The 17,548-nt window shown below is 57.8% G+C and overlaps 1 protein-coding gene across 4 annotated transcripts in view; it reads right to left on the minus strand.

The window, feature by feature from the left end:
- The window catches only part of WIZ (WIZ zinc finger), a 55,204-nt gene that overhangs the window by 2,675 nt on the left and 34,981 nt on the right, over nt 1-17,548 (minus strand). For 3 of the 4 annotated variants that reach the window (XM_053968259.1, XM_053968260.1, XM_053968258.1), the window contains exons 6-11: nt 12,882-13,046; nt 10,204-10,668; nt 8,356-8,901; nt 5,495-5,980; nt 3,401-3,799; nt 410-602 (exon numbers count right to left, since the gene is read on the minus strand). In XM_053968259.1, coding sequence (XP_053824234.1) covers nt 410-602; nt 3,401-3,799; nt 5,495-5,980; nt 8,356-8,901; nt 10,204-10,668; nt 12,882-13,046 — 2,254 coding nt within the window. The remainder of the gene's footprint in view (nt 1-409; nt 603-3,400; nt 3,800-5,494; nt 5,981-8,355; nt 8,902-10,203; nt 10,669-12,881; nt 13,047-17,548) is intronic. The other variant, XM_053968261.1, reaches the window with a different exon arrangement.

The following is a 17,548-nucleotide window of genomic DNA, read 5'->3' on the forward strand; positions in this document are numbered from 1 at the left end:
AACTGTGAAAAACCCCCAAAAAAATGGGATGGGGGAGGAGGGAAAGGTGGGGAAACAGGGAAACACCCCAAAAAAAAATGGGATGGGGGAAAACAGAGGGGAAATACCCAAAAACAGGGATGGAAGAGAAAGGAAAGGGGAGGAAAAAACAGGAAAAGGAGGGAAAAGCCCTCAGGAAATGGGATGGGGGTGGAGGGAAAGAGGTGAAAACAGAGGAAAAGGGGGAAAACAGCCAAAAATAGGGATGGGGAGGAGGAAAAGGGGGAAAAAACACCGGGAAAGGGGGGAAAAGAGCCAAAACCAGGGAGGGAAGAGCGGGGGAAATGGGGAAAAACGCCCCGGAAAAGGCTGGGAAATCGGGAAGAGCCCCCAGAGGCAGGGAAAGCCTCCCCAATCCCGGTTTTCCCACCTGCACTTGAGGGTGTAGATGTTGCCCACGAACTTGACCAGCGAGGTCTGCGGCGGGCGCGGCACCAGCGCCGGCACCGGGCGCACGCGCGGCGGCGGCCGCGGCTCCGGGAGCTTCCGCGGGAAGTCGGCGCCGCCGTCGGCGTCCCGGGGCAGCGGCGGCTCCAGGGGCCGCGCCTGGCGCCGCTCGAACTCTGGGATTTGGGAATTCGGGAATGGGGGGGGGGGCCAGGCTGGGTGCCGGTCACAGCTCTGGGCACCATTGCCCGGGGCCATCCCCGGTCCCAGCCTGACCCCGTTCCCAATCCCACGTTCCCAATTCCACATTCCCAATCCTGACCCCGTTCCCAATCCCACGTTCCCAATTCCACATTCCCAATCCCACGTTCCCAATTCCACATTCCCAATTCCACATTCCCAGCCTGACCCCGTTCCCAATTCCACATTCCCAATTCCACGTTCCCAATTCCACGTTCCCAATTCCACATTTCCAATCCCACGTTCCCAATTCCACGTTCCCAGTCTGACCCCGTTCCCAATTCCACGTTCCCAATTCCACGTTCCCAGTCTGACCCCGTTCCAAATTCCACGTTCCCAATTCCACATTCCCAGCCTGACCCCGTTCCCAATTCCACATTCCCAATTCCACGTTCCCAATTCCACGTTCCCAATTCCACATTCCCAATTCCACATTCCCAATTCCACGTTCCCAATCCCACGTTCCCAATTCCACGTTCCCAATTCCACGTTCCCAATCCCACGTTCCCAATTCCACATTCCCAATCCCACGTTCCCAATTCCACGTTCCCAATTCCACATTCCTAATTCCACGTTCCCAATTCCACGTTCCCAATTCCACGTTCCCAATTCCACATTCCTAATTCCACGTTCCCAATTCCACATTCCCGGTCTGACCCCGTTCCCAATTCCACGTTCCCAATTCCACGTTCCCAATTCCACGTTCCCAATTCCACATTTCCAATCCTGACCCCATTCCCAATTCCACATTCCCAATTCCACATTCCTAATTCCACATTCCCAATTCCACGTTCCTAATTCCCAGTCCCATCCCCGGTTCCCAGTCTGACCCTGTTCCCAATTCCACATTCCCAATTCCACATTCCAAATTCCACAGTCCCAATTCCACGTTCCCAATTCCACATTCCCAATCCTGACCCCGTTCCCAATTCCACATTCCCAATTCCACATTCCCAATTCCACGTTCCCAATTCCACATTCCTAATTCCCAGTCCATCCCCGGTTCCCAGTCTGACCCCGTTCCCAATTCCACGTTCCCAATTCCACATTCCCAACTCCACATTCCCAGTCCTGACCCGTTCCCAATTCCACATTCCCAACTCCACATTCCCGGTCTGACCCCGTTCCCAATTCCACATTCCCAATCCCATTCCCAATTACCAGTCCCATCCCCAGTTCCCAATCCTGACCCCGTTCCCAATCCTGACCCCATTCCCAATTCCACATTCCCAATTCCACGTTCCCAATTCCACGTTCCCAATTCCACATTCCCAATTCCACGTTCCTAATTCCACGTTCCTAATTCCACATTCCCAGTCTGACCCCGTTCCCAATTCCACATTCCTAATTCCACATTCCCAATTCCACATTCCCAATTCCACATTCCCAATTCCACATTCCCAATCCCATTCCCAATTCCCAGTCCCCTCCCCAGTTCCCAGGCCTGACCCCATTCCCAATTCCACATTCCCTGTCCTGATCCCGTTCCCAATTCCACATTCCCAATCCCATTCCCAGTCCCATCCCCAGTTCCCAATCCTGACCCCATTTTCCACCCCAAACCCCACATTTCCCATTTTCCCCAATCCCAAACCCCACAATTCCCATTTTCCTCATCCCAAACCCCACATTTCCCACCCCAAACCCCACATTCCCCACGTTCCCCACACGCCATCACTCACTGCTGAAGTTGCCCCTCTGCTCCTCCAGCTTGAGCAGCCCCACCCCAATCCCAAACCCCACATTCCCAATCCCAAACCCCACATTTCCCACCCCAAACCCCACAATTCCCACATTCCCCAGACGCCAGCACTCACTGCTGAAGTTGCCCCTCTGCTCCTCCACCTTGAGCAGCCCCACCCCAATCCCAAACCCCACATTCCCCACCCCAAACCCCACATTCCCCACCCCAAACCCCACATTCCCCACATTTCCCAATCCCAAACCCCACATTTCCCATTTTCCCCAATCCCAAACCCCACATTCCCCACCCCAAACCCCACATTCCCCATTTTCCCTACCCCAAACCCCACAATTCCCACATTCCCCACCCCAAACCCCACATTTCCCATTTTCCCCACCCCAAACCCCACATTCCCCACCCCAAACCCCACATTCCCCATTTTCCCTACCCCAAACCCCACAATCCCCACATTCCCCACATCCCCAGCACTCACTGCTGAAGTTGCCCCTCTGCTCCTCCACCTTGAGCAGCCCCACCCCAATCCCAAACCCCACATTTCCCACCCCAAACCCCACATTCCCCACCCCAAACCCCACATTCCCCACATTTCCCAATCCCAAACCCCACATTTCCCATTTTCCCCAATCCCAAACCCCACATTCCCCACCCCAAACCCCACATTCCCCATTTTCCCTACCCCAAACCCCACAATTCCCACATTCCCCACCCCAAACCCCACATTTCCCATTTTCCCCAATCCCAAACCCCACATTCCCCACCCCAAACCCCACATTCCCCACCCCAAACCCCACATTTCCCATTTTCCCCACCCCAAACCCCACATTCCCCACCCCAAACCCCACATTCCCCATTTTCCCTACCCCAAACCCCACAATCCCCACATTCCCCACATCCCAGCACTCACTGCTGAAGTTGCCCCTCTGCTCCTCCACCTTGAGCAGCCCCACCCCAATCCCAAACCCCACATTTCCCATTTTCCCCAATCCCAAACCCCACAATCCCCACATTCCCCACATCCCCAGCACTCACTGCTGAAGTTGCCCCTCTGCTCCTCCACCTTGAGCAGCCCCAGGGGCGAGCCCAGCGCGCGCTCGGCACCGTCGGGGCCCTTGGCGCAGTCGCCCAGCGCCGCCTCGGCCGCCAGCCCGCCCTTGGGCAGGAAGGGCACGGCCAGGGCTCCGCGCGGCTCCCGCGGGTGCGCCGAGCTCCGGAACTTCTTGGAGAAGGGCCGCCCGCCCTGGATGTAGCTGCGGTAGGCGCCGGCCTTGTGGGGCCGGTGCCGGATCCACTCGCGCAGCGTCTCGATGGGCGAGCCGTTCACGCACCACTCGGTGACGCCGAACTGCCGCAGGTGCGCCCGGGCGTGGCTGGCCAGAGCCTTCCTGTTCTCAAAGTAGAGCCCGCAGAGCTCGCAGCAGGCCTCTGCTGCTGGGAAACGGGGAAAATGACAGGAAAAACGGGGTTAAAATAGGGAAAAACGGGAAAAAACGGGGTTAAAATAGGGGAAAATGGGGAAAAACAGAGTTAAAATGGGATAAAAACGGAGAAAATGGGACATGGGCACTGCCCAAAGAGCCTTCCTGTTCTCAAAGTAGAGCCCGCAGAGCTCGCAGCAGGGAGAACATGGAAAAATGGAGAAAAAATGGAAAAAAGTGGGAAAAAACATGCGATGCCAGCCAATCCCAAAAATATTCCAAAACCTTCCCTAAAGAACTCAAATTCCCAGGAATTCCCAGGATTGCCCCAGGACTCACAGGCCTTGTCGTGCAGGGCCTTGGCCTTGAAGCCCAGCTCGAAGGCACTGCCAGCCCATCCCAAAACCACCCCAAAACCATCCAAAACCACCCCAAAACCACCCCAAACCACCCCAAAACCACCCAAAACCATCCCAAACCACCCCAAAACCACCCAAAACCACCCCAAAACCACCCAAAACCACCCCAAAACCACCCCAAACCATCCCAAACCACCCCAAAACCATCCCAAACCATCCCAAACCACCCCAAAACCAACCCAAACCACCCCAAACCACCCCAAACCATCCCAAACCATCCCAAAACCACCCCAAAACCATCCCAAACCATCCCAAACCATCCCAAAACCACCCCAAAACCACCCCAAAACCACCCCAAAACCATCCCAAAGCACCCCAAAACCATCCCAAACCATCCCAAACCATCCCAAAACCACCCCAAAACCACCCAAACCACCCCAAAACCATCCCAAACCACCCCAAACCATCCCAAACCACCCCAAAACCACCCAAAACCACCCCAAAACCATCCCAAACCATCCCAAAACCACCCCAAAACCACCCCAAACCACCCCAAAACCACCCCAAAACCACCCCAAAACCATCCCAAACCACCCCAAAACCACCCCAAACCACCCCAAACCACCCCAAAACCATCCCAAAGCACCCCAAAACCACCCCAAACCACCCCAAAACCACCCCAAACCACCCCAAAACCACCCAAAACCACCCCAAAACCAACCCAAAACCATCCCAAAACCATCCCAAACCATCCCAAAACCACCCCAAAACCATCCCAAACCATCCCAAACCATCCCAAAACCACCCCAAAACCATCCCAAAACCACCCCAAAACCACCCCAAAACCATCCCAAAGCACCCCAAAACCATCCCAAACCATCCCAAACCATCCCAAAACCACCCCAAAACCATCCCAAACCATCCCAAACCATCCCAAAACCATCCCAAAACCACCCCAAAACCACCCCAAAACCACCCAAAACCACCCCAAAACCGACCCAAAACCATCCCAAAACCATCCCAAACCATCCCAAAACCACCCCAAAACCAACCCAAACCACCCCAAAACCACCCCAAACCATCCCAAACCACCCCAAAACCAACCCAAACCACCCCAAACCACCCCAAACCACCCCAAATTCCCAGGAATTCCCAGACCTGCCCCAGGACTCACAGGCCTTGTGTGCAGGGCCTTGGCCTTGAAGCCCAGCTCGAAGGCTTTGTGCTTGGCCTCGCCGTGCCCGCCCAAAACCATCCCAAAACCACCCCAAAAACATCCCAAACCACCCCAAAACCATCCCAAACCATCCCAAATTCCCAGGAATTCCCAGACCTGCCCCAGGACTCACAGGCCTTGTCGTGCAGGGCCTTGGCCTTGAAGCCCAGCTCGAAGGCTTTGTGCTTGGCCTCGCCGTGCCCGCCCAGCCTCTCCTCGCCCAGCGGCCTCTTGGTGGCCAGGAAGGCTCCGGGGTTCTTGGAGCCCAGCGGCGCCAGGGCCAGCCCCGAGCCCGGCTTGCCCAGGGCCAGCCCCGGGGGCAGCGCCTTGCCCGGAGCCGGCCCCGGCGGCGCTTTGGCCTCCGCGCCGTCCTCGCCCGGCCCGGCGGCGCCCGGCTCCATCCCCGGCGGCGCCGGCGGCTCCTTCTTGATGAGGCAGGGCTTGGATTTCTTCCTGAGGATCTCGCGGAGCGTGTCGATGGGCGAGCCGTTCACCGACCACTCGGTGACGCCCATCTGGCGCAGGTGCGAGCGCGCGTGGCTCGAGAGCCCCTTGCGGTTCTCAAAGAACTCCCCGCAGAACTCGCAGCGGATGTCGCGCACCGGGTCCGCCCGGGAGGCTGCCAGGGGGGGAAATCCGGGGATCAGGGAGGGAAGGAACCTCCTGGGATGGGATCTTGGGTCCCTAAATCCCCGGGATGAGCCCCTAACCAGCCTGAGAGGCTGCCAGGGGGGGAAATCCGGGGATCAGGGAGGGAAGGAACCCCCTGGATGGGATTTTAGAGCCCCAAATCCCCGGGATGGGATCTGAACCCTCCAAAATCCCTGCCAGGAGCTCAGAGCATCCCAAAACCCCGTGGATGTCGTGCACCGGGTCCGCCCGGGAGGCTGGAGAGGGAAATTCAGGGATCAGGCAGGGAAGGAACCCCCTGGATGGGATTTTAGAGCCCCAAATCCCCGGGATGGGATCTGAACCCTCCAAAATCCCTGGCAGGAGCTCAGAGCATCCCAAAACCTCGGGGATGTCATGCACTGGCTCTGCCCGGGAGGCTGGAGGGGGGGAAATTCGGGGATCAGGGAGGGAAGGAACCCCCTGGAAGGGATTTTAAAGCCCCAAATCCCTGGCAGGAGCTCAGAGCATCCCAAAACCTCGGGGATGTCGCGCACCGGGTCTGCCCGGGAGGCTGGAGGGGGAAATTCAGGGATCAGGGAGGGAAGGAACCCCCTGGGATGGGATCTTGGGTCCCTAAATCCCCGGGATGGGATCTGAACCCTCCAAAATCCCTGGCAGGAGCTCAGAGCATCCCAAAACCTCGGGGATGTCGCGCACCGGGTCTGCCCGGGAGGCTGCCAGAGGGGGGAAATTCGGGGATCAGGGAGGGAAGGAACCCCCTGGATGGGATTTTAGAGCCCCAAATCCCTGCCAGGAGCTCAGAGCATCCCAAAACCACATGGATGTCGCGCACCGGGTCCGCCCGGGAGGCTGGAGGGGGAAATCCGGGGATCAGGGAGGGAAGGAGAGCAGGAAAACCCCTCTGGATGGGCTCAGAACAACCCAAAATGCCTGGGAAGTCTCAGAGCATTTCTAAATCCCCAGGATGAGCCCCAAGAACTCGCAGCGGATGTCGTGCACCGGGTGTGCCCGGGAGGCTGGAGCGGGAAGTTCGGGGATCAGGGAGGGAAGGAACCCCCTGGAAGGGATTTTAAAGCCCCAAATCCTCAGGATGAGTCCCCAGCCAGCGGATATCGTGCACTGGCTCTGCCCCGGAGGCTGGAGGGGGAAATTCGGGGATCAGGGAGGGAAGGAACCCCCTGGATGGGATTTTAGAGCCCCAAATCCCTGCCAGGAGCTCAGAGCGTCCCAAAACCCCGTGGATGTCGTGCACCGGGTCCGCCCGGGAGGCTGGAGAGGGAAATTCAGGGATCAGGGAGGGAAGGAACCCCCTGGATGGGATTTTAGAGCCCCAAATCCCCGGGATGGGATCTGAACCCTCCAAAATCCCTGCCAGGAGCTCAGAGCATCCCAAAACCTCGGGGATGTCGTGCACTGGCTCTGCCCGGGAGGCTGGAGGGGGGGAAATCCGGGGATCAGGGAGGGAAGGAACCCCTGGATGGGATCTTGGGTCCCTAAATCCACAGGATGAGCTCAGAGCCCCCCAAACCCCTGGGATGATCCCTGAGCCCCCCAAATCCCTGGGATGGTTCCCAGCTCCCCAAACCCCTGGGATGATCCCTGAACCCCCCAAACCCCTGGGATGATCCCTGAGCCCCCAAATCCCCGGGACGAACCCCAAAAGCACTCACAGAGGTTGAGCGGTGCCATCTCCTCGTGGCCCTGGGATGATCCCTGAACCCCCCAAATCCCTGGGATGATCCCTGAACCCCCCAAACCCCTGGGATGATCCCTGAGCCCCCAAATCCCTGGGAAAACCCCCAAATCCCCGGGACGAACCCCAAAAGCACTCACAGAGGTTGAGCGGTGCCATCTCCTCGTGGCCCTGGGATGGATCCAACCCCCCAAACCCCTGGGATGATCCCTGAACCCCCCAAATCCCTGGGATGGTTCCCAGCTCCCCAAACCCCTGGGATGGTTCCCTGAACCCCCCAAATCCCTGGGATGGTTCCCAGCTCCCCAAACCCCTGGGATGGTTCCCTGAACCCCCCAAATCCCTGGGATGATCCCTGAGCCCCCCAAATCCCCGGGACGAACCCCAAAAGCACTCACAGAGGTTGAGCAGCGCCATCTCCTCGTGGCCCTGACATGGATCCCACCCTCCCAAATCCCTGGGATGATCCCTGAACCCCCCAAACCCCTGGGATAAACCCCTAAACCCCCCAAATCCCTGGGAAAACCCCCAAATCCCCGGGATGAACCCCAAAAGCACTCACAGAGGTTGAGTGGCACCATCTCCTCGTGGCCCTGGGATGATCCCTGAGCCCCCCAAATCCCTGGGAAAACCCCCAAATCCCCGGGATGAACCCCAAAAGCACTCACAGAGGTTGAGCGGTGCCATCTCCTCGTGCGCTGCCCAGGCCGGGTCCGGCGGCGCCGGCGCCTCCCCGGGATGGATCCCGGCTCCTCCTCCTCCTCCTGCTCCTGCTCCGGCCATCAGCTCCCGCTTGATCTCCACCCTGAGCTGGTCCTGCTTGAGCTTCTTCTGCAGGGAGGGCGCCGAGAGCCCCGGGAACATCTTCCTGGCCGTGGGCGGCGGCGAGGCCGCGCCGGGCGCCGGCCCCGGGGGGCTCAGCGGCGCCGGCACCTTCTTGCCCAGGCCGGGCAGGTGCAGCTCCGGCGGCGCCCGCGGCGGCTCCAGCGGGGCCAGCCCGCCCAGCAGGCTCTTGGCCAGCGGCTTGGGGTGGCCCGGGCGGCGGCGGGTGAGGATCTCGCGGAGCGTGTCGATGGGCGAGCCGTTCACGTACCACTCGGTGACGCCCATCTGGCGCAGGTGCGAGCGCGCGTGGCTCGAGAGCCCCTTGCGGTTCTCGAAGAACTCCCCGCAGAACTCGCAGCGGATGTCGCGGCACGGCTCCGAGCCCGAGGCTGGCCGCGCGGGACACAAGGGGTTAAAGGTGCTGCCGGGGCTTTGGGGATGAGGGCAGTGCCGGGAAAGGGAAGCTGTGGCTCCCGAGGGACTCCCGGCAGAACTCGCAGCGGGTGTCGCCCCATTAAAAACCCCGTTACACCCCACTGAACCCCAATAAACCCCAATAAAAAACCCATTACACCCCATTAAACACCAATAAAAACCCCAATAAAAACCCCGTTACACCCCATTAAACCCCATTAAAAACCCCAATAAAAAACCCATTACACCCCATTAAACCCCATTAAAAACCCCATTAAAAACCCCGTTACACCCCACTAAACCCCACTAAACCCCAATAAAAACCCCGTTACACCCCAGTAAACACCAATAAAAACCCCGTTACACCCCACTGAACCCAAATAAACCCCAATAAAAACCCCGTTACACCCCACTGAACACCATTAAATCCCATTGAACCCCATTATATCCCATTAAACCCCATTAAACCCCATTAAACCCCATTAAAAACCCCATTACACCCCACTGAACACCATTAAATCCCATTGAACCCCATTAAATCCCATTAAACCAAATTAAATCCCATTAAACCCCATTAAAAACCCCGTTACACCCCACTGAACACCATTAAATCCCAATAAAAACCCCGTTACACCCCACTAAACCCCATTAAATCCCATTAAACCCCATTAAATCCCACTAAATCCCAATAAAAACCCCGTTACACCCCACTAAACCCCATTAAACCCCAATAAAAACCCCGTTACACCCCACTGAACACCATTAAATCCCATTGAACTCATTAAATCCCATTAAACCCAATTAAATCCCATTAAACCCCATTAAAAACCCCGTTACACCCCACTGAACACCATTAAACCCCAATAAAAACCCCACTACACCCCATTAATCCCACTAAATCCCAATAAAAACCCTATTACACCCCACTAAACCCACTAAATCCCAATAAAAACCCCACTACACCCCATTAATCCCACTAAATCCCAATAAAAACCCTGTTACACCCCACTAAACACCATTAAATCCCATTGAACCCCATTAAATCCCATTAAACCCCAATAAAAACCCCATTACACCCCATTAATCCCACTAAATCCCATAAAAAAACCCATTACACCCCACTAAACACCAATAAGACCCCCCACTAAACCCCACTAAACCCCACTAAAAACCCCATTAAACCCCCCCAAACCCCAATACACCCCCCTAAACCCCATTAAACCCCACTAAAAACCCCCCCAAACCCCCCCAAGCCCCCCGGAGCCCGCAGCACTCACTGAGGTTCAGCGGCCCGTCCTCCTCGGGCGCCCATTTGGCCTCGGCGGGCAGCGGGCTCAGGGCCAGCTTGGCGCCCTTGTCCTCGGCGCCTTTGGGCGAGCCGGGCAGCGCCGCCGGCACCTTCCGGAGCCCGGGCGAGCCGGGCCGGCCCAGGGACTTGCCGAAACCCGGCGGGGACTTGATGGCCTTGTTGAGGGAGCCCTCGGGCTTGGGCAGCAGCAGCAGCGGCGGCCGCGGCGCGCCCGGCTCCTTGGGCGAGCCCGCCGATTTCTTGGCCAGCGCGGGGCCGGCGCCGTCGGCCTTGGGCTTGTGGCGGACCAGCTCGTAGAGGAGGTCGATGGGAGCCCCCGAGCTCTCGGACTCGGCCACGCCCAGCTGGCGCAGGTGGGAGCGGGCGTGGCTGGACAGGCCCTTGCGGGTCTCGAAGCAGGCGCCGCACACCTCGCAGGTGGTCAGGCTGGGGGCTGGAAAACGGGGGGAAAACGGGGAATTAGGGGTTAAAAATCCCTTGGGATCAGTTCCCATCCAGACATGGAGCAGGTGGTCAGGCTGGGGGCTGGAAAACGGGAGAAAAATGGGGAATTAGGGGTTAAAAATCCCTTGGGATCAGCTCCCATCCAGACACAGAGCAGGCACTGCACACCTCGCAGGTGGTCAGGCTGGGGGCTGGAAAACGGGAGAAAAATGGGGAATTAGGGGTTAAAAATCCCTCAGGATCAGTTCCCATCCAGACATGGAGCAGGTGGTCAGGCTGGGGGCTGGAAAACGGGGAAAAAATGGGGAATTAGGGGTTAAAAATCCCTTGGGACCAGCTTTGGAGCAGGCGCCGCACACCTGACAGGTGGTCAGGCTGGGGGCTGGAAAACGGGAGAAAAATGGGGAATTAGGGGTTAAGAATCCCTTGGGATCCGTTCCCATCCAGACATGGAGCAGGTGGTCAGGCTGGGGGCTGGAAAAGGGGGGAAAAATGGGGAATTAGGGGTTAAAAATCCCTTGGGATTGGGGAAATTAGGGGTTAAAAATCCCTTGGGATCAGCTCCCATCCAGCCCCAGAGCAGGTGTCACACACCTGGCAGGTGGTCAGGCTGGGGGCTGGAAAAGGGGGAAAAAATGGAGAATTAGGGGTTAAAAATCCCTTGGGATCGGGGATTTAGGGGTTAAAAATCCCTTGGGATCGGGGATTTAGGGGTTAAGAATCCCTTGGGATCAGCTCCCATCCAGACACGGAGCAGGTGGCACACACCTGGCAGGTGGTCAGGCTGGGGGATGGAAATGGGGGAAAACCAGGGAAAAATGGGAGAAAATCAGGATAAATCCGATCCCAGAGCGAGGAGAACAAGCAGGGACAGGAAGGGAACCCTGGGAGCCAATCCCAAAAAATTCCAATCCCTCCCAGGCCAGGTTTTGGGATCAGAGCAGGTGCTGCACTCCTTGCACAGGGCCAGGCTGGGGAAAAATGGGAGAAAACCAGGGAAAAATGGGAGAAAATCGGGATAAATCCAATCCCAGAGCGAGGAGAACAAGCAGGGACAGGAAGGAAAGTTTGGGAACCAATCCCAAAAAATTCCAACCCCTCCCAGGCCAGGTTTTGGGATCAGAGCAGGTGCTGCACTCCTTGCACAGGGCCAGGCTGGGGAAAAATGAGGAAACCAGAAAAAATGGGGGAAAACCTGGAAAAATGGGGGGAAACCAGGAAAAATAGGGGAAAACCAGGAAAAATAGGGAAAACCAGGAAAAACGGGAAAAAATCGGGATAAATCCAATCTCAGAGCGAGGAGAACGAGAAGGGACAGGAGGGAAAGTTTGGGAACCAATCCCAAAAAATTCCAACCCCTGCCAGGACAAGTTTTGGGATCAGAGCAGGTGCTGCACTCCTTGCACAGGGCCAGGCTGGGGAAAAATGGGGGAAAACCAGGAAAAATGGGGGAAAAGCAGGAAAAATGGGGGAAAACCAGGAAAAACGGGAAAAAATCGGGATAAATCCAATCCCAGAGCGAGGAGAACAAGCAGGGACAGGAAGGAAAGTTTGGGAACCAATCCCAAAAAATTCCAACCCCTCCCAGGCCAGGTTTTGGGATCACAGCAGGTGCTGCACTCCTTGCACAGGGCCAGGCTGGGGAAAAATGGGAGAAAACCAGGGAAAAATGGGGGAAAATCGGGATAAATCCAATCCCAGAGCGAGGAGAACAAGCAGGGACAGGAAGGGAACCCTGGGAGCCAATCCCAAAAAATTCCAATCCCTGCCAAGACAAATTTTGGGATCAGAGCAGGTGCTGCACTCCTTGCACAGGGCCAGGCTGGGGAAAAATGAGGGAAAACCTGGAAAAATGGGGGAAAACCAGGAAAAATGGGGGAAAACCTGGAAAAATGGGGGAAAACCAGGAAAAATGGGGGAAAACCAGGAAAAATGGGGGAAACCAGGAAAAATAGGGGAAAACCAGGGAAAAACGGGAAAAAATCGGGATAAATCCAATCTCAGAGCGAGGAGAACGAGAAGGGACAGGAGGGAAAGTTTGGGAGCCAATCCCAAAAACTTCCAACGCCTGCCAGCCCCAGCCCTGGACTCCAACCCCCCCTCGTTAACTCCCACATTAATTAACCCTAACCCCCCACCCCGGGTGGGGTCTGAGGGCCCCAATCCCAGCAGAATTTGGGGAAATCCCGGGAAAATCCTCACCTTTGGAGTCCTGGGGCTCGGCTTTGCCGCCGGGGGGCTCCGGGCTCAGCTTGGTCCCGAGGCGGGGCGGGGGCGGCTCCAGCGCCGAGCTCCCGGATTTTTTGGGGATGGGAGGAGGGGACGTCACTTCCATGGCCACCAACTCGTCCTCGTCAGGAGCCAGCACTGCAGGGAGCAGCTGGGAATCAGGGATTTGGGATTTGGGGGGGGTCCAGCTGGGAGCTGGGGTGATCCAGAGGGATTTGGGGGGGTCCAGGTGGGATTTGGGGTGTTCCAGAGGGGATTCGGGGTGTTCCAGGTGGGATTTGGGATGTTCCAGAGGGGATTTGGGATGTTCCAGGTGGGATTTGGGATGATCCAGAGGGGATTTGGGGCGTTCCAGGTGGGATTTGGGATGTTCCAGGTGGGATTTGGGGTGTTCCAGAGGGGATTCGGGGTGTTCCAGGTGGGATTTGGGGTGTTCCAGGTGGGATTTGGGATGTTCCAGGTGGGATTTGGGGTGATCCAGAGGGGATTTGGGGTGTTCCAGGTGGGATTTGGGGTGTTCCAGGTGGGATTTGGGATGTTCCAGGAGGGATTTGGGATGTTCCAGGTGGGGTTTGGGATGTTCCAGGTGGGATTTGGGGTGATCCAGGTGGGATTTGGTGTGATCCAGGTGGGATTTGGGGTGCTCCAGAGGGGATTTGGGATGTTCCAGGTGGGATTTGGGGTGATCCAGGTGGGATTTGGGGTGTTCCAGAGGGGATTTGGGATGTTCCAGAGGGGATTTGGGATGTTCCAGGTGGGATTTGGGATGTTCCAGAGGGGATTTTGGGTATTCCAGAGGGATTTGGGATGTTCCAGGTGGGATTTGGGGTGTTCCAGGTGGGATTTGGGGGGGTTCAGGTGGGATTTGGGATGTTCCAGGTGGGATTTGGGGTGTGCCAGGTGGGATTTGGGATGTTCCAGGTGGGATTTGGGATGTTGCAGGTGGGATTTGGGATGTTCCAGGTGGGATTTGGGATGTTCCAGAGGGGATTTTGGGTATTCCAGAGGGATTTGGGATGTTCCAGGTGGGATTTGGGATGTTCCAGAGGGATTTGGGATGTTCCAGAGGGGATTTTGGGTATTCCAGAGGGATTTGGGATGTTCCAGGTGGGATTTGGGGTGTTCCAGGTGGGATTTGGGATGTTCCAGAGGGATTTGGGATGTTCCAGGTGGGATTTGGGTGTTCCAGGTGGGATTTGGGATGTTCCAAGTGGGATTTGGGATGTTCCAGAGGGGATTTTGGGTATTCCAGAGGGATTTGGGATGTTCCAGGTGGGATTTGGGATGTTCCAGGTGGGATTTGGGGTGTGCCAGGTGGGATTTGGGATGTTCCAGGTGGGATTTGGGGGGGTTCAGGTGGGATTTGGGATGTTCCAGGTGGGATTTGGGATGTTCCAGAGGGGATTTTGGGTATTCCAGAGGGATTTGGGATGTTCCAGGTGGGATTTGGGGTGTGCCAGGTGGGATTTGGGATGTTCCAGGTGGGATTTGGGATGTTCCAGAGGGGATTTTGGGTATTCCAGAGGGATTTGGGATGTTCCAGGTGGGATTTGGGGTGTGCCAGGTGGGATTTGGGGGGGTTCAGGTGGGATTTGGGATGTTCCAGGTGGGATTTGGGGTGTGCCAGGTGGGATTTGGGATGTTCCAGGTGGGATTTGGGATGTTCCAGGTGGGATTTGGGGGGGTTCAGGTGGGATTTGGGATGTTCCAGGTGGGATTTGGGGTGTTCCAAGTGGGATTTGGGATGTTCCAGGTGGGATTTGGGATGTTCCAGGTGGGATTTGGGGTGTTCCAGGTGGGATTTGGGGTGTTCCAGAGGGGATTTGGGGTGTTCCAGGTGGGATTTGGGATGTTCCAGAGGGGATTTGGGTGTTCCAGAGGGGATTTGGGATGTTCCAGGTGGGATTTGGGATGTTCCAGGTGGGATTTGGGGGGGTTCAGGTGGGATTTGGGATGTTCCAGGTGGGATTTGGGGTGTTCCAGGTGGGATTTGGGATGTTCCAGAGGGGATTTGGGTGTTCCAGATGGATTTGGGATGTTCCAGGTGGGATTTGGGGTGATCCAGGTGGGATTTGGGGTGATCCAGGTGGAATCTGGGATGTTCCAGGTGGGATTTGGGGTGATCCAGGTGGGATTTGGGATGTTCCAGGTGGGATTTGGGATGTTCCAGAGGGGATTTGGGATGTTCCCGGTGGGATTTGGGATGTCCCAGGTGGGATTTTGGATGTTCCAGGTGTGATTTGGGATGTTCCAGGTGGGATTTGGGATGTTCCAGGTGGGATTTGGGACGTTCCAGGTGGGATTTGGGGTGTTCCAGGTGGGATTTGGGGTGTTCCAGGTGGGATTTGGGATGCTCCAGAGGGATTTGGTGTGATCCAGGTGGGATTTGGGGTGTTCCAGGTGGGATTTGGGGTGTTCCAGAGGGATTTGGGATGTTCCAGAGGGGATTTCGGTGTTCCAGGTGGGATTTGGAATGTTCCAGGTAGGATTTGGGGTGTTCCAGAGGGGATTTGGGGTGCTCCAGGTGGGATTTGGAATGTTCCAAGTGGGATTTGGGGTGTTCCAGTTGGGATTTGGATGTTCCAGGTGGGATTTGGTGACAGGACAGGGTCAGGTCCCTGCAGGTGACAGGACAGGGCTGGTGGCAGGGGACAGGACAGGGACAGGACAGGGGTGGTGGCATCTCCCTGCAGGTGACAGGACAGGGACAGGACAGGACAGGACAGGGGTGGTGGCAGGTGACAGAACAGGACAGGACAGGGACAGTGGCAGGTCCCTGCAGGTGACAGGACAGGACAGGGCTGGTGGCATCTCCCTGCAGGTGACAGGACAGGGGTGGTGACAGAGGACAGGACAGGGGTGGTGGCAGGGGACAGGACAGGGGTGGTGGCATCTCCCAGCAGGTGACAGGACAGGGACAGGTCCCTGCAGGTGACATGACAGCGGCAGTGACAGGTGACAGGACAGGACAGGACAGGGGTGGTGGCATCTCCCTGCAGGTGACAGGACAGGGGTGGTGACAGGGGACAGGACAGGACAGGACAGGGGTGGTGGCATCTCCCTGCAGGTGACAGGACAGGGACAGGTCCCTGCAGGGAGGGGACAGGGACATCAGAGGTGCCACCAGGAATGGTGACAGGTCCTGAAAGGGACAGGACAGGGGAGGGGACAGGTCCCTGAGGGGAGGGGACACAGAGAGGTGACAAATCCCAGCAAGGAGGGGACACAGAGAGGGGACAAATCCCAGCAAGGAGGGGACACAGAGAGGGGACAGGTCCTAAAGGAGAGGGGACAAGGACGGTGACATCAGGGAGGAGACAGGACAGGGTGGTGGCATGTCCCCACAGGGGACAGCACAGGGCTGGGGACAGGTCCCTGCATGGGGTGGGACAGGACAGGTGACAGGTCCTAAAGGGGAGGGGACAGGGGACAGTGGCAGGTCCCCAAGGGGAGGGGACACAGAGAGGTGACAAATCCCTGCAGGGGACAGCACAGGGGTGGGGACAGGTCCCCAAAGGGAGGGGACAGGGTGGTGGCATCTCCCAGCAGGGGACAGCACAGAGAGGTGACAGGTCCTAAAGGGGAGGGGACACAGAGAGGTGACAGGTCCTAAAGGGGAGGGGACACAGAGAGGTGACAGGTCCTAAAGGGGAGGGGACAGAGAGAGGTGGCAGGTCCTAAAGGGGAGGGGACACAGAGAGGTGACAGGTCCTAAAGGGGAGGGGACACAGAGAGGTGACAGGTCCTAAAGGGGAGGGGACAGAGACAGTGGCAGGTCCCCAAGGGGAGGGGACACAGAGAGGTGACAAATCCCAGCAGGGGACAGCACAGGGTGGGGACAGGTCCCAGCACAGGTAGGACAGGACAGGTGACAGCTCCCCAAGGGGAGGGGACACAGAAGGTGACAGCTCCCCAAGGGGAGGGGACACAGAAGGTGACAGGTGCCCAAGGGGAGGGGACAGGGTGGTGACAGGTCCCTGCAGGGCACAGCACAGGGCTGGTGGCATCTCCCTGAGGGAGGCCGGGTCCTTGCAGGGCGGGGACAGCGAGAGGTGGCACGAGAAGGACCAGGGACGGGCTGGGGACACCCTGGGGCTCTTGGGGACACCCCGGGGCTCTCGGTGACAGGGCTGGGGACATCCCACTGACAGGGCTGGGGACGTCCTGGGGCTCTTGGGGACACCCTGGGGCTCTTGGGGACACCCCGGGGCTCTCGGTGACAGGGCTGGGGACACCCTGGGGCTCTTGGGGACAGGGCTGGGGACATCCCAGTGCCAGAGCTGGGGACATCCTGGGGCTCTTGGGGACACCCTGGGACTCCCAGTGACAGAGCTCGGGACACCCCAGTGCCAGAGCTGGGGACACCCTGGGAGCTCCAGGCTGGGGACATCTTGGGGCTCTTGGGGACACCCTGGGGCTCTCGGTGACAGGGCTGGGGACATCCCAGTGACAGAGCTCGGGACACCCCAGTGGCAGAGCTGGGGACACCCTGGGGCTCTTGGGGACACCCCGGGGCTCTCGGTGACAGAGCTCAGGACACCCCAGTGCCAGAGCTGGGGACACCCCGGGAGCTCCAGGCTGGGGACATCTTGGGGCTCTTGGGGACACCCCGGGGCTCTCGGTGACAGGGCTGGGGACAC

Source organism: Vidua chalybeata, chromosome 33 (assembly GCF_026979565.1).
Source record: "Vidua chalybeata isolate OUT-0048 chromosome 33, bVidCha1 merged haplotype, whole genome shotgun sequence".
NCBI lineage: Eukaryota > Metazoa > Chordata > Aves > Passeriformes > Viduidae > Vidua > Vidua chalybeata.